Raw genomic sequence first — 26607 nt, forward strand, 5'->3', positions numbered from 1 at the left:
ATACTTTTCTGTAAGTCACAGTTCACATTTCAGATTCTTTGAAGTACTGCATAGCAACAAGGCATCATCAAAGTACATGGGGGAGTGACTCAGCACATTCTGTAGACTTGCTCTGACCCATGTCAACAGCTGTTCAGCAATCAGTTTACAGCGTCTCTACTGTACACAAATGCCGTCAGCGACACTCGCGCTCTATAAATACTGACAGCTCGTCAGCAGCACCACGAGATCTGAACTCCTGAGTGGGTCAAAGATTAAAGGAGCACTACGAAATGGCTATCAGTACACGGCGGTTCAGCAGGGACAAGGCAAACTCAGTGGTGATGTAGATTCCCACAGACAGAGTAGTTTTGGGGAAAAGCCCACATGTCCCTTTAATATTTGTCACACAATGCAAAACCTGACATTAACATTAAAGTCCTTCAGAAAAATGAACCTGTTATATAAAATCATGATGCTGCTATATTTCCACAGCCTTCACGTGTAACTTCATTATAAAACTGAATAAATTAATCCAAATCCCTGCAGCGCCGCATTTTAATACCCTGTCACTTAGTTGCAAAATCCAACACAAAAGTATTTAAAAATGTCTCCCTCGAGAGAACACAAGTTGAAAAGCCCTGAGTCAAATCAGGGAAGCCAAGAGCCAGGGTCTAACTTATCACAAGACCGAGAGAGGTAAGCTTAATTAGCTACAGTAATAAGGTCATACATCTTCTTAAAGGGTCAGTCTAGTGTGAATACCACACTCCACATGGGGTTTTTAGGTCTAATGCACCGGTCGGTGTTACAGTTTCCAGCGAGTCTTTACAAAGAAATCGTCTGCTTGGGACTCGTGTCAGAAGAACTTCTTACTAGCAGAACTAACGATTTACTTAGCTGGATACTTGCACACATTTGCAGCCATAAAGTCTCGTCCCAGCCACACTAACCAGTATAAGAAGAAGACACCAGAAGGTAAATGTTAAGCAGGCTCTGGGAGTAGTTTGTATGCAGGAAAGAAAGCACTGGCACCAGTAAAGAGCTGATGGCTAAGGATATTACGCACTGCGAGGGAAACCTAATCGATTTTCCAATCCTCCACACTGACACTCTTAAGTCAAATATACTTACATATTACATAGAACACTTACAAACACACACAGCATGGCTTTTGTAAAAACAAAGACATGGAAGAAGGTTAAAATTCAATTTAAAAAGAGAATTATGTGGAGTTATACATTTAAGCTTACTGAATAGCTATAATCTGATCATGAAGCAACTACAGAGAGGAATTCAGTAAGAGGGGAGAGAGAAAACTAAATCAGAAGATCCCTGTGAATGAAACTGGGAAAGGCTAAAAGGCACAGAGATAAAGAAAAATATTTTTAAAACACACAGGAAAAAAACATAGCGTGAGAACAGATAAACCAAAGACAGAACGACTCAACACACCAAATGAATAAAATCTCTTTGTCAGCAGCCAAGCACACAGCCCAGAATGTAATTAAATAACTAGTTGGGTCAGCAAGATCTGAATGTGATCAGTCTCCTCTCTTCAAAGCTGGAACCCTCCCAAACCAGCAGATCCTATTCCCTTCCTGTTCCACCATCTCATCTGGAAATCAATCTCCTCTCTTCTGAGAGAAGCCATTAAACTGCTAATCTAGAGTGCTGTATGCATTTGTTGTAACAAATTCATACACAGAGTCCTCCTGTGTGCCTGTTTCTGATCGACTGAACGAAGAAGAACAGCTTATCAGAGTGTGTATAAGGTAACGGGAGGCGCGCTTCTCTCTGGGATAATCTATCACAAATTTTTCTCATCTTTTCATTACTGAGTTTAACTTAGGGGACTATTTAATCAACGTCCATAACATGCTGGCTTTCTGTGCAGCTGTGGGTTACCTGTCCATATTTAGCAGCCAGGTGGAGAGGGGTCCAAAAGTTGTTGTCAGCAGGATGAGGATCTGCACCGCTCTGCAGTAGCACAGACACCACTTCTCTGTAACCACTCGCACATGCAATGTGGAGCTTCAGAGAGAGAGAGAGCAGCAAAGAGAAATTGTAAGTTTAAGTGCAACAGAAAGCTTTTACATCCTAACACATGTGTGCTTTTACATACCAGAGTAATTCCTTCTTCATTGGGCTGATTGAGGCTTCCCCCTGAGGCTACAAGCTGTCTAACATCAGAGAGCATGGTGCTGGGTCGCTGAATCTTCATGGCATGCATGGATGACACATCCACACCTAAAAAAAACACCACCATAACTGAGAAACTTGTGTTACAGTAAGTCTTTAGTTGGCATGCTTAAAGGAATAGTTCCAAATAATCTGACTCATTATCTTGCAAAGAATTGAACGGGAATGTTGATAAAACTCATATTTCAGTGGATAACGCTGGAACCAGGAAATGGTTAACTCAGCATTGCATGAAGGTTGAAGCAGCTAACGCAACAAAGGGGAAAAGCCTACATCTCACTGACAAATGCACTGTAAGCTAGTTTCCCAGACATGCCTTGCCCTAGACTAAGAAAAATATTCAATAAAGCTCTTGGCTGACAAAGGGTTTGAGTCTACAGCTAAGCTTGTCTGGAAAGAGCCATTACTTGTTTTACTTATTCTATGCAAAAATGTTAACATAAAAGAAACAGTTTTGATGTAATTTGATCCCAGACAATTTTTGACCTTTTAACTGCAGCAATAAATCAAAGCCAGATACATATTCTTTTAAACTTACTAGACTAAACTGCTTAAAACAAAGTGGTTTACTGACTTTTGCAGTCTAAAGGAATGAGCTACTTGGTTGTAGCTCATTCCTACACTCCTGCAGAGCTAAACTGTTTACGGGACTAAATCTGAGATTCACGCGTTGTTTTATATTAGCAGTTGTGAACGACATCATATAAGGAGAGAGCTGGCCCTGCGCTCAACAATGAAAATTAAAATACCGACACTTGCTCCACCCTGTGACCTCTGTAACAGGGCCATCAAAGACAAACAGAGGTTTACAAGCGCATCTATCCCAAACAATGAAGATCTATGTATCTTTTCATAATTAAATACACACTGCACACCTTACTTTGGTTGCTGTAATAATGTAGATTGATTGTCAGTCAATCTATATTTCAGTGCGATAAGCTTGAGGGCACTAACTAATAGGACTTTTCCAAACAGCCGTGATTAAATCAGGTAATCAATAGTACTGTGTTTCCAAACAAATTAGAGCCTCTGGGTGTGGAGGCCTTTAAGACATACTGATAGTAAAAAAAATCCACAGCTTGCCAGAAACTGTGGGAATCCAGTGGTGGATTAAACCGTCAGTGACTTAACGAGAACAGTGAGAATGAGCTAGACGATTTTTAAAGAAACCGATGGCATGGCGGAGTACAAAAAATATCCTGATGCAGACACACACGGAAAGTCTGTCGTTCTCCTATAACCACGCAAACTTGATGGGGTGAGAGCGCATGCAGCCAGGTTGCTATAGCAACAGAGGCTGAGCGAGGCTGTGTGAGAAAAAGTATGTTTTATGGTGGCAAAACCAAATGCGATTGGGCGGTGTGGTGTGGTGGATGGGTGGTGGCGGGTTGGGTTGATGGGGGAGGGTCAGAGGTGCTGCAGGTTGGCGCGGTGGGGGGGGGGGGGGGGGATCACCACAGGGGCTGACAGACAGAAGCAGACTCAAAAGACTCAGAGGCTGGATGTGCGCCCATGTGCAGGGTGGTCTGAGCTCGATGAGTTCGCCGTCTCCACTCACAAGCTTGCATTTGTCATGTTATTCAGCGCAGCCTCATGTGTGGCAGATGGGTGAGGGAAAACCCTCAATCATTGTCATCATCTGTTTCTATCCAGCTTTGTCAGCATGATTCCCGTTCTTCATTCTCTGCATGTCTCTCGATATTTTTTTCTATATATTTTCTTCTCCTTCTGCCCTCATGCGTCTCTGCCTATACCGCTTTCCTCTCCCTGCGCCTCTGTCTCTTTAATTTCCTACTTTGCTGTTAACCTTCACCTTTTTTAAGAGACTAGTGCCCCATTCACGATATACCACAATTATGCCTGTGGGTGTGCCTCACCTTCATGCACAAGTACACACACAGAGCAACTCATGTTTAGCTGCAGGTATAACATAACATCCAAATACGTCCCAAGCAAGACAAATGTAGTGATTAGGATTTTTTTTTCTCTTTGAAAAAAGGGTGTGACATAACAGAAGTGAGCCTTTGGATTTGTTTGGGAAGAGTTAACACACATTAAATACCAACTTTACCGTTTTCCTCCAAGTGTTTTCGGAGGATGTAGCTGGTCTCCGTCCCCTCAATGGCGTAGTCCAGAGGAATGCTTCCATTGATGTCCTGAAGCAAAACGTTCACTCCAGCCTTCCAAACGCAGGACAGAAAAAAGACAAGAAAAATAATTTACGAGCAAACTCTGTTTAAGCATGTACCCTGAGCCATTCATCAGACTTGAAGAGATGATAAATTGGGAGTAATTATCTTGGCTTCCCAGAGGGATATACCTGAGCAGCGCCATGGAGATGCTAACAGACAATACACTGAATTAAAGCCATTATTAAATCACTGCCTGGGGGGGCAGTAAAAAGTGGGTGCATTGGTTAACACTGCCTGGGATCACACAGGTCAGTGTGTGTGTGTGACAAGATTAATATGTGTTCATTCAACAGGGATGCTGTCAGAGCATAAGATAACACAAGAGGCCTCCCTCTGGAACCTTTAATGATTGCCTGATGACAGTCGTCAACAATCAGTGTTCACTCTATGGTTTATTGTTTCTCTTGAAAGGAAATTCCCCACCAAAAATGCACCTCTTAACCTGTAAACCACAAAGGTGTGCAAGCTGAGCAATATGTACTCTAGTTACAGTGACGCTGACAGGGCCTTCCCGCTGTCTTCTTTTCTTTTTTTTTTTTAGTAATTGCCAGTTGTCAGCATCCAACCATAAAATGCTTCCTGCTGTTTGACTAAAACATAAAAAAGCAAGTCAATGTAGCTCTCAGAGAAGGACGAGATCTGACAATAGGGATGAGAGACTAACTGACGGTCCTTGTTTAATATTTATAGTTAATAGATTTCTAACGACCTGTTTGGAGTGTGGCAAAGAGATTTATGGTCTAGTCCTCAGGCAGGCAGCGATGGAGGGGCTGGGGAAAGAAAAGAAAACTGAAAATGCAAAGAGGGAGCAAGCTTACTGAACTGCACGAAAGCTGTTAACCTTAGTGCTCTGAAAACCAATCAGCAAAATCATGAGAAAAAACAAACTTCGAAATAAACTTTATCTGTCCAGTTGTCTTACAAATAACAGACGTATTTTATTAAAAGAAATAAATAAAATGAAAAGGGAACATTTCTGATTCAGGGACACTGAATTCAGTTTTGACTGATCTGAAATGTGTTCCAGTGAGATCCACAGCTTCATTGTGCATCCATCTGTGCTGTCCAGTGGGAGCTCTTTTTGCTCACTTATGAGGGTGAGCTGGGGGTTAACAAAGAGAATTAATTAACATTAACTATCAGCTGGTGCTTCATGACTATTCATGAAAAAAAAAAAGCCTTATCACAATGTGAAACACAGCTTGAGAAGAGCAAGATATGAGATGATGACGAGTAAGTCAGAGTGGGAGTGCGCATTAAGGGGGCACAATTATCCCCCCTCTGCCAAACCCACACAGCAACTACACAAACACACACTCCACCCTCACTCCCTCAAACACTTATGGTGCTTTGCACCCAGTGGTAATCTGCAAAACGTCCTAATAAACCTGAAAGGAGTTCTCATGGTGCCTCTCTTAGCATGCATGTGAGTATTACACAGTGGGAGGAGAAGTGTGCTAATCCACACGTTTACCATCAAGATTCAGTAGCGGTAAATAGATGTGCAGCAGAATGAAGTTATTACCTGACAGACAGATACATTATGTCCTCTCTAAACATCCACACCTATACACCTCTACAAAAAGCATCCAGAAAAAACATTTAAACATATAGAATAAGAGAATAGAACAGCCCTTTACTGTCACTGTACATGTACAACAAAATTGTGGAAATATGTTGCTGCCCATTCTGAGAAGGTTAAAACTGCACAAGCAGGACATAATCCTGCACCTGATACTGTTATAAGACAGGGCTTTTCATTCGAGAGTGAAACAATCACAAGAAGGAAATCAGCAGAGAAACTCATTGTATGAATGTAAAAATGCTGGTTTAGCTGTACAAGTTCTAACAATAACAACCAACTGTCATTTAGGAACAAAAAAAGGTATTATGGCACACAGACCTCAGCCAACAGACACAGATTATGAAGCAGGAGCACTAGGCACCACCAATCCAGTGACATAAATCACACATGATAATTGCTGACAGATATAAATGGGTTTGTGTTGTCTGGCAGTCAAGCGTAGTGCAAAGGAGTTATAAAGTTGAGTTGTGAGCCCCACACAAGCCAGCACCATTATGATGGATCCACCAAAGACATCCCAGAGATGGAAATCTGTTAATGCCAAACTCCCTGTGGTTCATAATGGCAGTTGTTAAACACAGTGACTGCTAAAAATCAATAACAACTAGTAAATGTGTGTTGAAAGCTGTCCCTGGGGTAGTTACTGCTGAGCTGGACACCTTCGGTGTGAAAAGCTAACCAGCACTGACAGCTTGCATACGATGAGGCATCAGTCCAACGTATGTCTGACAGACCAGTAAGCTTCTGTCTTAATCAATACAGCTGTCTACAGCTGTTCTTCTGACAATTTATGTAGCCTAGACACTGCATTATTAGTAGAGAGGCAGAGAGAGTGATTTCAACTGATGTCAAGTGAAGTTCAGTGCAGCCAGAGGCTTGCTGTTAAACGTCTGACTTCAAAGGACTCGGAGTTCACAAGTTCTAAATTCATTATTTACAAGCATGGAAAGTGGGTTAATTCAACGACTGTACCCGTGCTGGATTTTGAGCAGTAAGACAGGAAATTACATTTTGCAAGAGAAACTGCTTCCAGTCGATCACGTGATTCCATTCCTCTCCTAGCACAAGACTGAAAGCTACACAGCAAAATCTCCAGTGTTAATTTAACACTGGAGATTTTGCTGTGTAGCATTTCACAGAAAATGAGAAAATAAAAGGAAAAAAAAACAGAAGTGGTTTTGTTTCAAAAGGTAGAAACTTTGACAGGAACCAAAACAGAGCCTCCAGACTAAAGACAAGAGGAACAATCTGACTTTCACAGAAATTCCAACATTTCCAGTGACACTGGGGGTGTGTTAGTGTATGTTGCATGTCTGTGAAGGCACCAATCGTGCTTTCACAGATGCTGCCATCTCGACGACACCTGTGTCAGGACAGGCCTGTCTAAATGTATACCAGTCACATGGCTTCATAGTTAAAGAGCTTGGGTTCTAAAAGGACCTGCCTGCAGTCAACTCCTGTTACTTGCTGAAAACATTTGGTTGGGATGGAACAAAAAGTGAAAAAAAGAAGCCTCTAAACTGCTGAGCAACTGAAATATGAATTTTAGCCTCTGTCCTATTTACAATTAAACAAAGGGTTTTAAAGATCTGCAAATATTTGAATCTTTATTCCCATTTTATACATTTTGGGAAATATAGCTGTAGCATTTTCCACTCTGAACTGCGAGTTAATCCTACTAGGGTGTCAATAACAAACATTTACCAGAACTGGAGTGTCAATGGTTTCTGGAAGGGGTTTGGAAATGGGCTGGGAATGACAGAGCTTAGAAATGGCTCGCTCTCCTGCTGTTTGGAGGGAGGAGATAAGAGAATTAACATTACTGCCAATCCGGATGCAGAAAAGGAATTCACTCATATTTCTAATCATTCCCCCCATCCCTCTACTTTTCCACATGACAAGCTTGGTAACATCTCTGTCAGCAAAAAAAGCACTCTGTTGCTCTGAGAAGGAACTGGAAATCAAGGACAGGGAAACAGAGGACAAAAGGAGGGAAATAGCAAAAGAGATGATGGAGTGGAGACAATAGATTAGTATATACTAGCAACATTATTCCTTCTTGTGCCAATCAAAGATAAGGGTGCCAGTCGAGCTCCTCGAGTAAGGCCATTGTTAAATAAAGCCATTACATTCACAGGGAAGAGCTTGCAATTAGAGCTCTGACGAGGGAACAGCCTGACAACAGAGCAGAAAGACTGGAAATTGGCAAGAGTCTGCGGTGAAGGAGTTGGGTGTCAAAATGAATAAACAGAAGAAAAGGGATATTGGATCTCTATCGGAAATACTGTTGGACTAAAGCTATTTTTGCCATGGTAGACTGAAAGAGCTTGGGTTCTCCTTTCAGAAATTATACTCCCTTGCTGTTCATAGCAGAAAAAAGAAACTCGAGCGTTTGTCTTACTATGAAGTGAAAAATTCACCCCAAGGAAATTTGCACCATTTTGAAAACTCAAATGTTGGAAAGTGTTTTCTTCCTTTCACCCAAATGTTGTCACGAGCATGCGCAGGGACACACTCACAGAAAGCACAAGCAAAGCCAAATACAGTACTGTGCAAAAGTCTTGAGCTAGCCCTCATTTCTTCTTTGGGTTCCAGTGGTCCTGAGCATTTCTCCAGGTTTTCTGAAGGTCTTTCAAGGTTTTTCTTTGGACATTGGCTGCTTTTTCACTCAATTTCAGCCCAATCCTTGTACCATTTTCAGAGGAATGTTTTTTTTCTGGCTTATTACACCACTTAACACTACTAAGCATAAAAAGCAACCTAACTCATGTGTCTACACATAACAGACAGCTTACCAAAGAACTCATTTTAAATATTATTATTATTATATACTTTATTACTAGAAACCTGTTGCAAAAACAACATCGTTTATTCCTGTTTCTTTAACTGAATCTACAAAAAATTTCAAATATAACAAAATTTGAAGAGGATAAAATAGTATTTTTTAACCAGTGATAAATTAAAAAAATCAGAGGACAAGTTGAGGACAAAATAGGTTGCAGGTCTAAAAACCAGTCTGCAGCAGATGAACAGTGTCTGAATGCACTTAAGAATTCCAGAAAAGACCTGACAAAGAAATTTACAAGAACAAAATACACATAACACCAAATAATAATGCTCAAGCTAAAATCACATAAAGTCAATGTTTGTTTAATTTACTGTGATCCCTTGTGTCTTAATATTTCAATAAATTTCTGCACCCATTTTCCGAGCAAAATATAAAGAAATGAGGGACGGCTCAAGTCTTTACTGTACTTTGTGTTGGTAAGCTGTAAAAATGTCTGAACTTCTCATAGTTTTTAATTTCTAACAAATGTTCTTCCTTTTTCTTCCCTCTTCCCCTGTTCTCTTCCAACAGAGCAGAGTTATGCGTCAATATGGCCCAATTTATGAGGAACTAGTTCTTTCCTGATAGCGAACGGGAAAAGTACAGAATCAATCTCTGTCTCTCTCTCTTTTCTCTCCCATGGCATTGCCCATCATGAAAGCCCCCGAAAACACAAGTCACTGCATTAAAGTGCATTTGAGATACATACAGGACACCCTCCCTAAGCAAACTAGGCACCCCACATGCTTGTAGGGATATTAAATGCACGCAAATACACAAACACTATTAATTATCTGTATTCTTTTTTCCTGGGAAATACTTCAAACGTATACATTCCTCCCAGGAAAATCTCTTCCCTTTCCCACAGACAGGAAACACCAATCACTCAGGACCCAATCAGCAGAACCAGAATCCACTGGATTCTACACAGTTCTACACCACATGCAACCCTCTCTGCGTCTAATCAACACCAGCGCAGCAAACTCAGCCCACTCAGTGACTGGGCTTCATGTGCATGCCCTCCCTTACAGCTGGCACTGCTCTCATTATGGACCTAATCAGTACAACCAGGGCTCTTGTCAAGACATTCTCCACAGAATAGTCTCTCTTTGATATGATGCAAATGCCGAATTCCAAATATCCTAATTTTCGGAGATTCAACTGGATTTGTGAAAGAATAAAAAGCTCTGTTTCAGATCCTCAGCCACACAAAACCCCTCATCAATGGAAGATGCTCCACTTGGACAGAAAATTCTTGATGACTAATGTGAGCCAGTAGTTCAAAGCTACTTCTAAATGAAGCGTGAGTACCAACCAGGTCCAACACACTAATCTAATTTGTAGCTGACACACTTGGAATTGCAAAGATCAACCAGAAAATTACAACTACAGCCAAAACGTGTGTCCTTGAATGTCTCTGTATGTTTTCTTTTTTCCTTCCAATATACTGCATGGTCATGTTTTAATGTGTGTTTCTCACCACCAGCAGCAGCAGCACCATATCAGCATGGTCACACACACAGGCTACATGTAGGGCTGTCCACAGGTCTTCGTCCTGCAGGTTGACGCTCAAGCCTCGTTCAATCAGAAGTTCTGCTGCAAAGACATTGTCATGGCGGGCACACTGCAGAATGCAAAAAGAAGGAAATTACAGTACAGGGAGTGCAGAATTATTAGGCAAATGAGTATTTTGTCCACATCATCCTCTTCATGCATGTTGTCTTACTCCAAGCTGTATAGGCTCGAAAGCCTACTACCAATTAAGCATATTAGGTGATGTGCATCTCTGTAATGAGAAGGGGTGTGGTCTAATGACATCAACACCCTATATCAGGTGTGCATAATTATTAGGCAACGTCCTTTCCTTTGGCAAAATGGGTCAAAAGAAGGACTTGACAGGCTCAGAAAAGTCAAAAATAGTGAGATATCTTGCAGAGGGATGCAGCAGTCTCAAAATTACAAAGCTTCTGAAGCGTGATCATCGAACAATCAAGCGTTTCATTCAAAATAGTCAACAGGGTCGCAAGAAGCGTGTGGAAAAACCAAGGCGCAAAATAACTGCCCATGAACTGAGAAAAGTCAAGCGTGCAGCTGCCAAGATGCCACTTGCCACCAGTTTGGCCATATTTCAGAGCTGCAACATCACTGGAGTGCCCAAAAGCACAAGGTGTGCAATACTCAGAGACATGGCCAAGGTAAGAAAGGCTGAAAGACGACCACCACTGAACAAGACACACAAGCTGAAACGTCAAGACTGGGCCAAGAAATATCTCAAGACTGGTTTTTCTAAGGTTTTATGGACTGATGAAATGAGAGTGAGTCTTGATGGGCCAGATGGATGGGCCCGTGGCTGGATTGGTAAAGGGTAGAGAGCTCCAGTCCGACTCAGACGCCAGCAAGGTGGAGGTGGAGTACTGGTTTGGGCTGGTATCATCAAAGATGAGCTTGTGGGGCCTTTTCGGGTTGAGGATGGAGTCAAGCTCAACTCCCAGTCCTACTGCCAGTTTCTGGAAGACACCTTCTTCAAGCAGTGGTACAGGAAGAAGTCTGCATCCTTCAAGAAAAACATGATTTTCATGCAGGACAATGCTCCATCACACGCGTCCAAGTACTCCACAGCGTGGCTGGCAAGAAAGGGTATAAAAGAAGAAAAACTAATGACATGGCCTCCTTGTTCACCTGATCTGAACCCCATTGAGAACCTGTGGTCCATCATCAAATGTGAGATTTACAAGGAGGGAAAACAGTACACCTCTCTGAACAGTGTCTGGGAGGCTGTGGTTGCTGCTGCACGCAATGTTGATGGTGAACAGATCAAAACACCGACAGAATCCATGGATGGCAGGCTTTTGAGTGTCCTTGCAAAGAAAGGTGGCTATATTGGTCGCTGATTGGTTTTTGTTTTGTTTTTGAATGTCAGAAATGTATATTTGTGAATGTGGAGATGTTATATTGGTTTCACTGGTAAAAATCAATAATTGAAATGGGTATATATTTGTTTTTTGTTAAGTTGCCTAATAATTATGCACAGTAATAGTCACCTGCACACAATGATATACCCCTAAAATAGCTAAAACTAAAAACAAACTAAAAACTACTTCCAAAAACATTCAGCTTTGATATTAATGAGTTTTTGGGTTCATTGAGAACATGGTTGTTGTTCAATAATAACATTATTCCTCAAAAATACAACTTGCCTAATAATTCTGCACTCCCTGTATTGTTAGATTTATTGGAACCACAGGAGTGGTTCAGTGCACATACACTAATAAGTTGTAAATATGGAAAAATGTCCAGCAGTAGTAAATAAAATTTTGCCACTGTCACGGAGGAATGTAATACATTTTTGCAAAAATAAAGGCATGGACAACGGTTATAAGTATAAACATGTTACATTTATATGAGTGACAATATCATTCTGTGAGGACACATAACAATGTCCTGCTTTTTTAAATCTGTGCATTAGAAATGCAGGAATTCCAGGGAAGATGAATGTGAGTGTAAAAAATGCCACTTCCTGTTAGGGACATATCTTACCAAGTGTAGCAAGGATCCCCCAGAGGAAATGGGAGTGTTGGGGTCAACACCTTCTTTCAGGAGGCGCAACACTGCAACACACCAAACATCCATATGTTAGCACCTGCTGTTTGCGAGGACAGGCAGCGTGCTTAAGGCAAGCACAGTAGACACATACGCAAACACAGGCATCACTATCAAAACCGATGTGTGTCGAGTGAGTGTCCTCTGACTGTCCTTGTTACGTCAGTGCGGATCAGTGTTAAGTTGTGCGTGCATGTTTGGTAACCCCTGTTTTCTGACCTGCTGCTGGGGCAACAGCGAGCCACGCAACCCAATAACACACTGACACAGATCGACTAAAGGAAACATAAACCATTACAAACAAGCTGACACAGTCAGACATAAACAGATAAGCAGACATGGTTAACACAGATAAGCAGGGTCCTAAGATTTTGCTATAAATTTGATGTGTTTTTAAAGAAATAAATGTGAACGTAGCAGCACACAGTGACAGAGCGAGAGCGACAGGACACTGGGGTGTGCGACAGATGAATAGAGACTGATAGTCAAAAAGAAAGGCAGGTGGAGCGCTGTAGTTTGGACACATGTGAATTCAGTGACACTGACAGCACTAGACGGCTGCTGACTGAACCGAGGAAGACCTTATACCAACACTGTCACACAATCCCACCACATATGCCACATACACAAACGCATACAGTCTGTTGCATTAGCACATACATGAACATCCACACAGAGCCATGGCAAAATATTACACTTTAAAGTTTTTGCTAAAATCTAAAGGAAAGGATCTGTTAAACATTACTGTCTTAAAATTTACTAGCATTGCAAATGGATTCACCTGCGATAAATATGTGTATTTTATAAACACAGATAACTGTTTGAAGTGTGCATCGTGCATTTACACACCATCCACAACTACAGTATATGTTAACGAACTAAAACACCACATCAGAAATCAGGGAACAATTAACAATGAGCTGGTTGGCAATAAAAATTCAGAATTATCTTCAGATATTAAGCAAAGTAAAAAAAAATCTCAATAATTTAAACATTTATCAATCTAACGTAATATGATGTATGGTTTGGACATGGCAGACCTGAAAACAAGATTAGAAATGAGTATATGAGAGTGACAACTTAGGCTGAGCAGTTTGAAGACAAAGTTAAAGGCTGAGATCATTTGGGACACATACAGAGCAGGGATAGTGGATATATTGAGAAAAGCATTTTGCCCATGGAGTCGTCAGAAAGGAGGAAAAGACGACTGCAGGAAAGGTTGATGGATGTAACGCAGGAGGACATGCAGGGGGTTGGTGTGCAGAGGGTTCATGTGTTGGTATAAGAAAGGGGAAAGGGTGAGATGGAAGAAGAGGATATTCACTAATCACTTGGTTGGCCTATCATTGTAGAGGCACATGCACACATATCAAGCAAGCCAGACATTATACAAAGAATGTTTTTCCATTCTTCTCATGGCTGCAGTGCTTAATAGCATTTAAGTGGTGGATGAGTAATAAACAGACCAGTGCTGGATCCAATCAGCATAATTATCTCCTCAAGTCTCCATATGCTGTGGAGACACAAGACTGTAAAACATCAATTAAAGTACATCTAAAGCTGAATTAGTTACGGGGGAATTGATAATGTTCCTGCTTTCTTGTCTATTAAACAATATATCACAACTCATCAGTGAACTCAGAAGGGCAGTTTTTAAGAATGTAAAGCATCTTGTGATTCACAAATGGTAAAAGTTGGTATATTGAAGGTTGGTATATTTTCCTGGTTAGGATAAACTCGGGTTTTAAAATGACCCAACTGATGGAGTTAGTTAGTAAGGAGCTTTCATTCAACCTGCCTGGATTTTATGGCCCACAGCTGCAGACAGGTCAAGGGTCAAGTGGTTCATAATGTCATCAAGTAGCAAATGGGGAAAAAATGTTTGTCTGACAATATGGCCATCGGGAATCAATAGTACTGTTGCACGCGTGTCCATCTGTTGTGTGCATTAGTAGTAAAGCTGCCAGCTATGCTAAATATCACTAATATTGAAGGCTTTCATTTAAAAATGCTTTGTGTGTCTTATGATCCCAAACATATTTTGTATTATACCTTTATGTAGCTTAGATTAAGATAACAGTTATTATTTATTATTGTAATTTGCACTGCTTTCTTACAATGTCAGTCTTACTTTCGCTGTTTTTTTTTAACTAACTTCATTTGTACATTTTTTTTGCTTTTGATCATTGCTGTATTTATCTCCATAGCATAAGGCTCTTACCAGGTGCCTTTGGCACTTTAACTTAACTGATGTTTATTGCAGACTGTACTATTTTTATACTTTATACTTTATAATGCTGCTGTAACACAACAATTTCCCTTGTAGGATCAATAAAGTATCTATCTATCTATCTATGAACACTGAAACAAGTTTTGCTTCCTGTAGGCAATATTCCTGTCAAGTCAAACTAGGGGCATCCAATTATCCCTGTCTAACGTACGTCAAATAATGGAAGACAATAGCAAACAAAATCCCAAGACTTTGTTCTCAGCATAAACATGGTATAATCCAAAGTTCAGATAAAGTTTATACAGAACTTCAGAAGCCTGATTTAGACAGCTCAGGTAGGTGTCACCCAAAGTTTGAGTCTTTTTAGTGCAACATTCCCTCTTTGTGTCACTAAGTCTTTACAATAACTAAGTGCAGAAACAGTAGGCAGGGGAAAGTCAAATTTAATACCATGAGCTTCCAAAAAAACCTGAATGTATTGAATTTTATCCCCTGTTTGTTCCTATGGAATCATCTTTACAAAGGATCTGTCAAAGTCCTGCATACACAGAAGTAACGATTAACACAAGCAAAGTTTATTGAAGAAAGATGAAACAGTGTGAATCCATAGTTTAAATCATGGCTTGACAGACTAAATTAGTTCTTGATAACTCTATAATCCCAATAAGGTAATGGGATTTCAACTACAAAAGGAGAAAGCCATTTGTCAAGTCAATAGCAAAAGGGATGCATTACACTGTTTGTCTTAAAGCTACTAACGACGAGCTGTTTTACATTATGAGGTGATGCCACATTATCACGTAACTAAAATGCAAAAGGAACCCTGGAGTTGTGGCAGCTATATATTTATCTCACAGCACAGCCACAACATTAACTGTCTTTATATATTTATTAATTTTTATATGTGAGTCGGTGTATGTAAGTGTGCCACCCTTCAATCAGGCAGTGAAATGAAGAGTGCACAAAAACTAAAGTCAACTATCTTTTCTGGACAACCACAAAACAGCTGTTCAAGACGTATGTGCAGTTTCCATGGCAACCACATAGGACCTGATAGAAAAAGAGTAAGCACGACGGAGAGAGAAGAGAAAGATGAGAGAGAAATCTAAATTAGCTACAGATTGACAGGTGGACATGAATAGAGCATTATGACCTTGATAACTACTCAGATTCTTAAAAGCCAAACCTGTGACATCTTATTGGCCTTCTTCTTCTTCCATGGAAAAAATACTTCACAGTTACATCCCTACAGTAAGATATTATAAATACAGCTACATCCAATACATAAAACTGTACATGAAGTTAATCAGTAACTCTCCTGAAAATCCATGCTTTCATTTAGATATTAACTCATGCTTGTGTTCAGCACCTTCAGGACCTTTTGCCTACACAGTATATTGCAAAGTATGTGCAGTTCACTGTTAAAAAAGCAGTTCTCCACTCAGGAAAATTAGATTTACATATTGTTGAACTGGAACTGCTTGAAATAGATACAATGCCTCACGCTGACTGTTGTGCAGATACAGTGCAAGGTTGGATGTACTTTTCTCATGGCTCTCTTTTCAATTCTGTGGCTCTTCTTTCTCTTGCTGTACCCTGACATTCTATGAATCTGATCAAATCTCTGTAATGTGCGCTCCATAATGTGCCACTTACATCAGCATTGCCAATTTTCTTCGTATGGCAACCAGACACATTCTTCTCATGTAAACTATCATTCCTTGGCAGCCCTATATGAGATTACGTTCAAATCCCTTACTCTTATAAATGCGTCTGTCTCTTGGGTCCTTATCACAGAGTCATGATCACAAACGGGGGGCCGTCTCACCTCACTGCCCCATGTTTTTGAAATGAGTTTTTCATTCCTCCTTTGTTTCATTCATGATGGAAAAACACAAGTGTAGAGTTTTCAAATAGATAATGAGTCTTGTAAGAGGGAACAGGGAACCACTGCCTACTTATCCCCAGAAAAGGCCATGTAATGGAATTCAGCTTCTGTAACCATGTAATAAATGCCACCAAAGGGGGGCAATGCACGCTCACAGTATTTGAAGTATTTAATAGACAAAACCCCTCCATAAATGTTGACTTGCAACTTTGTTTAAGTTGCGTCCTCCAGTGAAAGAAACACATTACTCTAAAAGACAACTCTCAGACAAATGGTGCTGGTGCATATTTTATCTCGCTTTCTTTTTTCTACAATGAAGCACTGGAATTCTCCTCGTAAAATCATGCCTGCAAAAAGAAAAAAAAAGAAAAACTGAAATTGCTTATTTGTGACAGGAAAGGGAAAGTGGGACCGCAAATTGAATGTGAATGCATTTTAATCCGGTTTTACAGCCGGCCATTTTAGGGGAAACTGTCATTATGTGTACTTCTCTTCCTTTGTGTAATTTTAATTAAAATACTCAAACGTAGAAAAAAAACATCTAAATTAAATTCCATCTTCAAACCGAGCACAACTGTAAGAAATGACTTCATAACATTCACATCCTTTGCTCATTTTACCTGTCTGGACACTCATGACTCATCAAATGAAGTATACATTTAATATTAGAAGGTCGGAGAAGTATGAATTCCAGTGTAAAGTTTCATTGCAATATGACAAAAGTTGTCATTAAAGCACATTTATGAAGGATGGCAAAAAAAGGGCTTCTTTTTCTATCAGCTCTGTGGGCCTAGGCCTTGTTCTGTCAAAAACATGACAGATGTCTGACACCCTTTTAATCCCAGTGTGGTGCACTGAGGGAGATATCAAGTGATGTTCCCTACCATCCCTAACATATTTACTTATTTTTCTTCCCCTTTGGTTAAGTTTCACCACCTAGGGGAGAGTATATATAGATGGAAGGCTAACAGAACAGAGCTAAGTGTCTGAAACTTCCCATAAGACTACACTACACATCACAGTGACTTCAACTGTGGTCCAGCACATCCGCCACACAGTATCTAATGATAACAGATGGATATAGTTATGATTATGGATATAACAGAGAATTCCTTTGAGTTAAAATGTATTTCGTGGGCAGTGTCAAGTGGATTCCTTAAACTTTGTATTGAAGCTTTTGCTTCACTGATATAAACGCATGGTGTTTAGTACTTTAGGTGTGATATGTTTCTAAGGAGTGCTCCAAAACACTCCACATGACTGGAAGCTTTTATTACCTCCACTTTCCCGACTTCCTCACTGTGGAGAAGTGATTGCACTATGAGTCCCTGTGCTGTGCCTGCAGGATGGATCTATACACATTGATCAGTAATGAAAGATGGCCATTCAGACACACTTCACACAGTAATTACACTTCCATATAGTGCACACTGAACAGACACGCAGCACAGGCACAGGGGAAACACGCTCGCCCACTGGTGCAGAGACCGATCCAAATAACAATATTTCTGACTTGAGTTGGAGTCCCCACTGAGGGGACTGTGAATGCATACGGTTGCATAATACAGGTAATCTTTACTGCCAGCAGGAGAAAAGTAGGTTTGACCCGAGGTCTGCGGCAGCTAAAAAGGCCAGGATACAAGAGACACTAAAGGATCATGAGGCTATGAATGTCTTAAATGACAAGCCATTAAACAGTACTGGTCTAAAGAATGGATGTTCTAAAGCAGAGCTGCAGGCTTCACACATACACATGCATGCAAAACAACAATAATCATTAGAAAACAGCAAATTGTTCTAACACAACAAAGTACTGGTGATTTTCTGTGTAAGATCTGATATATGAATGGGGTGCACAGTGCAAAACTGGAGCTCATGAGATTTCGGTTTTTAAAGAAAGTGCTTCAAAGAAAGATGCGGATACGGTCCACAGGTGTCTTAAGATGAGTTTTGGAATTGTACCAATCAAAAAGAGGTACCAAAAACCTCTCAAGATTTGATAACCAAAGTTGGAGAAACCAGCACAAAATGTCATTAAATAGCATTTTTGGAGAGTTAAGACATGGTAAATATTAATAGTAGGTTCCATGGTTACGAGAGCAACAGCTTCACATTCTGATGATTGGTTTAAAAAAAAAAGAAGCAGTTTCACCAAATGTCAAAACACAAGCGAGCCAGATGTTTGCATATGACAGATAAACCCGTGAACGAAGATGACGTGCAGTATTCTCAGATCTACAGCTAGAGCTGTGTGTCCGTGCTATATCTAACCTTAACCCTGCGATATCCTTCGTAATCCAAAAGCATCTTTGCTGCTGTTATTTAGCTTCATCCATTTTCCAATGTTCCCTTTTCTCAGTGTGTTTGCCCTTCCCTCTTCTCTCTCCCTCATCTTACTTCCTGTACAAGACGAATGATAAGAAAAACAAAATCCTTTTGTGACTGCGTGTGTGTAGACTGTGTGTGCATCTCTTATTATCTGGCTGTCGTGTCAGCAGACAAAGTTTCAGCACCTCGTGCCTCGATTTTTTTTAATTTTATTTTTTAGTTAAGGCTGAGTCTTATTTGTTAATCTCTCTTTTTGTGTCTTTTTCAGTCACAGCTTCTTAAAGAGCCACCTAAACATCTTTAATTATTTTTCAATAATCATCACCGTCTGAAGCAGACGGCGCTGACAAATTAAGTTGAGATATTTAAATGTATTCAAGATAACAGACATTTTAAAGATACAAGTGTATCTTTAACAAGTATATCACTTGAGCTTACTCTAGAAGGGATCCATGAAATGATAGCTTAATCGTAATGCTGAAAGCATAACATAATTAAAATATTGGCTCTTTTTGGAAGTCATACAGTATATGATCTACTGCTTAAATAGTGACTGTGTTTAAACCCCAACAACAGCTTTTTGGAAATCAGCCAGGCATGATACACATAGCCATAGTTCCAGTATAGAGCATGAAACTGATGTGCGGCACACAGAGTTCATAGCTATTGCTAATTTCTAACCCTAAGTTTAAGTTTGCCAGTGCCAAATATGTTCCCACATTACTCTGGGACAGTCCTGGCCAGAAGCAAATCCTATCTCTCTTTACAAAAAAGGCTAACACGAGCAGAGATAGTGAGAAAAACGTATCACTTCGAGCACCAGCACCACTGAAGAATACTAAAGAAGAGGCATTGTCAGGATATACAGTACTGAGTGCTGATGGATCCAACTTCCAAGTGTAAACTCTAAGTGGTTTGGACAGATCCTTACGCAGAGGCACTGACCCAAAAGAACCAGACAAGCTAGCATAAAAAGAACAGCTGATGAATCTTTAAGGCAGTATTTTTCTTCAAAGATAAAGATATGAAGTGTTCCCTTATCTACAGACGCCTCTGCATGAATCTACTATTTTGTTTCATTTGGAGCCAGTTCTTGTTTTGAGCACCAAATGGTCACAAAGCCCTCACATAGCAAGACAAACGGCGGCCTGGTACCGCTTGAGCATCATGGTGGGGCTTAGGTGATTAGGCAGAGGAGTATGCGATCCATGCCAAGCCAGTGAACCCTGTTTTCAGGTTGGCTTTAGCAGTGGCACACCAGCTGCTCCCACATACCCCAGCTGAATCTTACTGGCAGCCAGGGAGCAGAGATTAACACAGTGACCTGCAAAGTCTGCCGGAAGGACTGACGGAGATATGCTCAGACAGATGTGTCGGTGACTGGCAAGTGACTGTCATAGACAAAAAGAAAAATGGTAAGGTTGGACAAAAAGATGTGCCTTTTGGAGTAAAATGTGAATACCCTTTAAATTTCAAGAGGCTTGTTTTGTGACAGAATGATGTCAGCATCAGAAGTTAGTGTGTTTTTATTGTCTGAGGAAAGCTTGCAGACTCCTTTTTCTCTGGCTGGTAACAGATAAATAAACACACACACAGACAGGAACAAAGAAACATTCTCAGACATAGAAACCGACACAGGAGGGCAGACAACGGCGCTTTTCGCCGACATCAGTAAAATCACAGTCATTCTGAAGCCACAAGAAAGTCTGTGAAGGTTCTCAGTCATCCAGGTCATCGTAGTCAAAGGAGCTTGCAAAGAAAAGCGTCTGGACTTCTTTAAGTTGCTTGAAGACGTTTCACCTCTCATCCGAGAAGCTTCTTCAGTTCTAAGGTCAAATGGTGGAGAGTCCCAGATATAAACCTAGTGGGAGTGACCCCCCACAGAGGGACAAAAGGACCCCCTGATGATCCTCTAATCGCCTGAGCCAAGGTGGGAAACTGGGCGTGGGTCCCAATCAGCCAGAGTTTCGGGTGTGTTCATTGTGAAGAACACAAGAAAGTGTTTTTAACCATTTTTAAATGCTTTAATGGACTATTAACTATCAGCCAATCAAACAGCCGTATCACATGTTCTTTCTTTATCTGTTGAAGAACATTCTTATGTCATCTAGCTCTCTGTCAGTGTCACTGAACAGCATATGTAGGTGGGATTGTTTTCAACACTTTGCTCTCAAAATCAGGTATTGCCATCTCTGCTACCCTCTTGTCACCCTCGTGTTAACCAGAAGCAGACACGCCCACTCGCAGAAAAATCCGAACACACACCTTCTTTGTCGTTATGATGAATGATGGCATCCTGTATAATATCGGCAGGCCTGAAGCGAACGTGGTGCTTCTTGCGGTGCGTGGGCAGGGCTCGAACCTTGACTCCACCTTGCTGGCGCTGAAGGCTCTTTTCTCTCTCATAGTACGCCCTTATTTGTTCACAGCGCATCCTCCTGACCAGCCTTTGGCGCTGGCCAATGGGAAGAGACTCCAGCAGACACTGGTCTATCTCCATGTTCTGGCGAAAGACGTTACATAGCTGGAAGCAACCTAGAGACAAAGAGAGAAAGCCAGAAAGAGGCAAAATAACATTAGTAATGTTTTATCTCAAAAAAATTATGTTGCGTCATTTGTCTTTTTTTTTTACATAAGATTTGTTTTTATTCAAGTTTTGAATGCAAGCTGTCCATGCTTCAGTGAGGAGGACAACCTGGTGAATGAGTGAAAACACTATCCCGCTAAACATGTCCTATTGGTGCTGGTGTGGGCCCACTGTGGAGGGCCCCAGACACCCCACACAAAAGTGCCCACATGGGTAAGTCTGCCATGATAGTTTACACAGTAAATAAGAAAATGCTCTCTGATTAAAAACAGAAACAAATTTACCTAAAGATGCAGCCGTACATGTCATTTACTTTAAGTCTTGTTCCTGACAAGCAGAGATTTGCGTGGATACCCAGATTTATTATTAGGTCTGTGGTCTCAGGCTCGACTTGTTGATTTTTTTGGATGATATGCAAACGAGCCTTGGTCAGAAAATAGCCGGTGTTACTCAGATAAGGAGACAACACTTTATCAAAAGCAGTCGAGGATTTATCACCCACACGGCTTCACAGCTTTGTACTTGGCCAGCTCGATATAGACTGCTAGGTCAAACGTATGCAATGTTTACATTTGTTCAGCTTTAGCAAAGAGTGTACGCTGACTCAATCATATCATGTCAAAGAAGCACTCTGTGTGGGTGCGTTTTCGGCCAAAATGTCAAGTATAAACCTTTTCACAGTTCATCGCTGAAAAGTATGAACATATCATCAGTGTGCAGCAGAACTGTCATTTTTCAACTGTCATATTTTCACCTTGATTTGTTCTAGTAATCTTTTTTTTTTTCCTTTTTTTGACACGTTCATCCGGCCACAGCTGTACAAACTCCAGTGTCTATCAGTAGCAGCTGCTACACAGACCAAGCTGTCTCCCTCATTGGAAGGGAAAGTGATATCACAGGGGGAATAGCAGAATTTGTTATTGCTTTATTGCTTGTTTCCTCAGCAGCTCTTATGCTGAATCACCAGCTGATGTAGTTCTATTTTTGGATAACACATGAATATGGGCAGGTGCTCAGTGATCGGATCTGGCCTGTGATCTTGTTTTCAGTCTAACATAATGAGCTTAAAGAGATGTAACGCGATAGCATTGGGTCATAGTGGAGGATATCTTCATGTAATAACTGTAAATACTCACAGCAACAAAACAGTGTCAGCTGAGTTCTTCAGCTTTGTTCACCAAGATAGTGAACCAAAGAAAATTGTGCCCTACATTAAATATGTGTATTTTGGTCTTAGCTTACTTTGCTACTCAATCATTTTGGAGAAATCATCAACACCCCAGCGAGAGGAAAGTTAAACCACAAACACACCCTTTAAAAAGTAATGAGGGTGAATGGAGATTCAAAACATTTCACTTCCAAACATCACAGATGTTCTCTTATGAATTTTACTTGTTCAGAATAAATTTGAAGAAAGTTATTATCCAGAATGCCTTACATTTAAAAAAAAAAAAAAAAAAAAAAAGTAGTTAGCACACTGAGATCTTATTTATTCATTTATTAAACATGTCTCAGATAAGAAGCATCCATGTCCTCAGGTGTGTTGAAGCGGTAATGTGTTCTCTAAATATCAGCTTTTTATAGCAATTTTATTTATAAAGCACATTTTATTATGTAAACTTAATGTGCTTAACAAAGAAGAGAAAAACATAAAAAAGATCTGTGAAGCTTTGCCTTAAGGCACAAAAGCAAAAATAAAATGTAAGAAACAAATCAAGAGCTGCTTTTTATGCTTATTTATAATTCACTGAGGACAATAATTCTAGAAAATATGCTGCACTCCATACACCAAACAATTAGTGCAGAGCAAGTGTGATTATTTTGTTTAGTACAGCTCTAAACTTTGCACATAAAAGAATAAATTCTTTGCTGATTTTAAATTTTAAAAAGTATTCTGAAATTGCTGAACAATTTTCCCACTCACTCTTTCACAAAGTGGTAAAAGCCTCCCAGTCGTTACTTCTGAAACTATCAGCCTCTCTGGGATGCGCTTTCTTTTTATAGCCAATCATTTTACTAATTAGTCTAATTTCTTTTATTTGTTTTCATTACACGACCTTTCCAATCTTCCTGCCCTGACCTTTGCGGGCATTTAATGACTACATGATTTTCTCAGGTAATTTTCAGTTAGTTAACAGTTTTAATAATTTGGGAATGATGGCATCTTGATTTACGCTGTTAAAAACATTTTTTTAAACCAAGCTGCATCCTTTTTTGTTTGTGTCAGCATTTTGCCCAGTTGTGTGCAGGCAGTCGTTTAGCATCCCAGCTGTGAAGGATATTTGCTCATTGTTTAGCCCTGGGGTGGGTTGTGTGAGACACCACAATATTTTATGTGTTGTTTTTTTTCTGTCCTAACAGAGTGTATCAATTCTTCTGACTGTGCATAATCTATCTGCCTCTCAGTGGAACGTAGCCAAACAGATCTCATCACAAGGCAGCTGCGAAACTTATTCTGGTCTGCTTGGGTGATGTAAAGTAGTGGGACTCTACAGCAGGAGGGCCAAGCCTCGGAAGACCAAAAGAGCTCATGTAGAAATATAAAAAATCAAAAGATGCTAACACTTTTAGGAATAATAATTTGTTACAAAGTAAGTTAAAGTGCAAACAGAAGACGAACTGTCATGACAGCACTGATAATATGACAAATTCAGGTCATAGTCAGCCCAGAGGACAAGCAAAACATGAAGACAAGATAGTCTTTGCACAGACAATGACTCACTAACTTATGTCTCTTTGGGCATGTTATATCCCACTCCTTACATTTCTCAAACTGCTCTTCTTTTATTGTGCTTGTTTTTTTTTCTTCTTTGCCCACTTTTGATTTAGTTCTCTCTTACTTTGAGTATTTTTGTCTGTTCACTGATGTAGCACTCTTTTTCTCCGTCATCTGTCTGCTTCTCTTTTAGGGTGACTGAGCACACATCAGTGTTTTCAGCAGGTGAAAAATACTGTTAGCAGGGCACTTTTAAAGCACTGCATGCTTTCCAACACCTTCTGTTTCTTTGTCACAACTTTATCAGGTCTTAAATATCTTATTTTTCCAGAGCTCCAGACTGTGACTGGTCACACTTTACCGTCAGAGGAAATAACAGTATCAGACACACATTATTGTTTTATTTCTGTCCCAGGGTGTTTTCTGTCTGTTTCTTACTTTGTATCTGTGATGTTAGTTTTCCATTGTTTTTACACATTAGAGAGTGTTGCAAGTTATCTCATATAAGTGTAATATGCATAAGAGCTATGCACATTTGTTCCCCAGTCCAGCACTTGCACTACCACCTGAGAATCTTGGCACTAGAGCCAACTTTCTGAGACTGTAAACTGGGGCTTTTCTTTCAACAGTGAAAAGCAACCTAACAATAAAAGAAGTCCTTAACTGTCGAGGCGTATGTACATTGCTGTTACTTTTTAGAGTATACCAGAAGCTGTCATTTGAAGGGGCTGGGGTGTGTTCGGATTTTTATCAGGCAGAAACAAAGACGTCCTAGCAGACAAAAAGATGCTTCTGTGTGCTTTTTTTGTTTGTTTTTGTTTGATATACATCTACACATTCATTTGAACACCTGCCCCCCCCCCCCACCCCCCCCCCCCCACACACACACACACACACACACACACACACACACACTTCCTTCACAATACATCAGTGCCATCTGCTCTGGACAGACATGTAAAAAAAGCGTTCTTTTGTATTCAAGTTCCAGACGGGAGTGGTGGGTGGGGGTCATTATTATACTGCTCATGCCAGGTGCTTCAACTGTATTTTATTTTGGGAACTTGGCTAACGGTTGAAACACAGAAACACACTCAACCTACTGCTTTTTCTAATAATATACGACAATGTGTCTCCACAGTCTTGCATTCTCAGTCCCACAGTTGTTGCCTTATTTTTCTCCTGTTCTTATATGCACACGTGACAAATTAAAGGAAAAACCATCATAAATTGTTTTAATAAGGTGTTGGGTTACCACATGCCTACAGAGGAGCTTAATTGCAACATGACATTAATTCAGTGAGTCTCTATATCTCTTCCGTGGGGAATTAAACATCACTCTGCCAAAGGATATCCCCTCACATGATGGTCGTTCATCTAAAGTCTCACATAGATCTTCAATTTGGCTGAGAGGTATTGGCTGTGAAGACAGTATGTGATTCATATTAACTTTATACTTATTTCTCCAATCAGTGATCCTTCATGATCTACGGAAGGGGGGGCATTATAATTTTGAGAGAGACCACTACCATCAGGAAAGGAATGCTTCATGATAGGTTAAAAGGGATCAATTTGAGCAATCTTGCATTAATTTATAGTGACTCTACCCAGGAAAGATACACGTGAATCTTAACAGTGTCATCAAAATACCTCCTACGACATATCAGAGGATGACCTTGCTGTAGGCGTTCAAGGATTAAGGATTTTTTCCTTTAATTTGACTGGTGTGTATTGTGTCATCGTATCTATTTCATTCACTGCAGAGTTGAAGATCAAAAAGAAGAAGAAAAAGATGAAACAGACCATCAAGACCAGACACGTGTAGTGCATCACACCTGCACATACACATGCGCACACCTCAGAATACTTTTCAGTCCAAACCCAGGAGAAGAAGTGGCATGTTATTTCCTTGATTACAACAATTAATCATTTTTACGTAAAATAAAAACAAATGCAGCAACAGTCACATCTAGATCATACTGATATTTTGTTCAATAACTTGAACTTTTTAATACCCCCCCCCAATAATATAGATTATCGTTTTCTGATCAGCTGACTGTTTCTTGCCTCAGTCTCTGTCCTCACTGTTCCTACTGCTTGTTCCTTGGTTGTATCCTCTTTGTCCACACTCTTTGTCACCCCAATACATCATCTATTAAGCATACATTCAAGGTTACAGTCACACAAATCCATAAACTCCCAGTCCATGACAGACAACAAATAAGATGACATATTAGGGCAGACAGCCCACACATGAACTGTAGGTGTACAAAGCATGTAAGATAGATGGGTATAAAAATAGGCTAAATACGAGGAGAGTATATCACTAGAAACTGAACATTTTTGTTCAGCTTCTAGTAAGGTGCACTTCACTTTCCACATAAAATTTCGTGCACATCACATCACCTTTTAATAACCTGCAATTTATTTTCAAATATTAGGACATAACGTCTGCACTAAGTGGTCAAAATAA

The 26607-nt window shown here is 40.2% G+C and overlaps 1 protein-coding gene across 7 annotated transcripts in view; it reads right to left on the reverse strand.

The window, feature by feature from the left end:
• Positions 1 to 26607, reverse strand: part of myo16 (myosin XVI) — a 109291-nt gene that overhangs the window by 62239 nt on the left and 20445 nt on the right. For all 7 annotated transcript variants that reach the window (XR_003269904.1, XM_026143917.1, XM_026143919.1 and 4 more), the window contains exons 2-7: positions 21097 to 21366; positions 12323 to 12393; positions 10266 to 10409; positions 4253 to 4361; positions 2105 to 2229; positions 1888 to 2013 (exon numbers count right to left, since the gene is read on the reverse strand). Coding sequence is in view for 6 of the 7 variants with exons in the window: in XM_026143915.1 (XP_025999700.1) it covers positions 1888 to 2013; positions 2105 to 2229; positions 4253 to 4361; positions 10266 to 10409; positions 12323 to 12393; positions 21097 to 21366 (845 nt within the window). In the remaining variant the exon portion in view is untranslated. The remainder of the gene's footprint in view (positions 1 to 1887; positions 2014 to 2104; positions 2230 to 4252; positions 4362 to 10265; positions 10410 to 12322; positions 12394 to 21096; positions 21367 to 26607) is intronic.

This window comes from Astatotilapia calliptera, chromosome 16 (assembly GCF_900246225.1).
Source record: "Astatotilapia calliptera chromosome 16, fAstCal1.2, whole genome shotgun sequence".
In the NCBI taxonomy this organism is placed as follows: Eukaryota; Metazoa; Chordata; class Actinopteri; order Cichliformes; family Cichlidae; genus Astatotilapia; species Astatotilapia calliptera.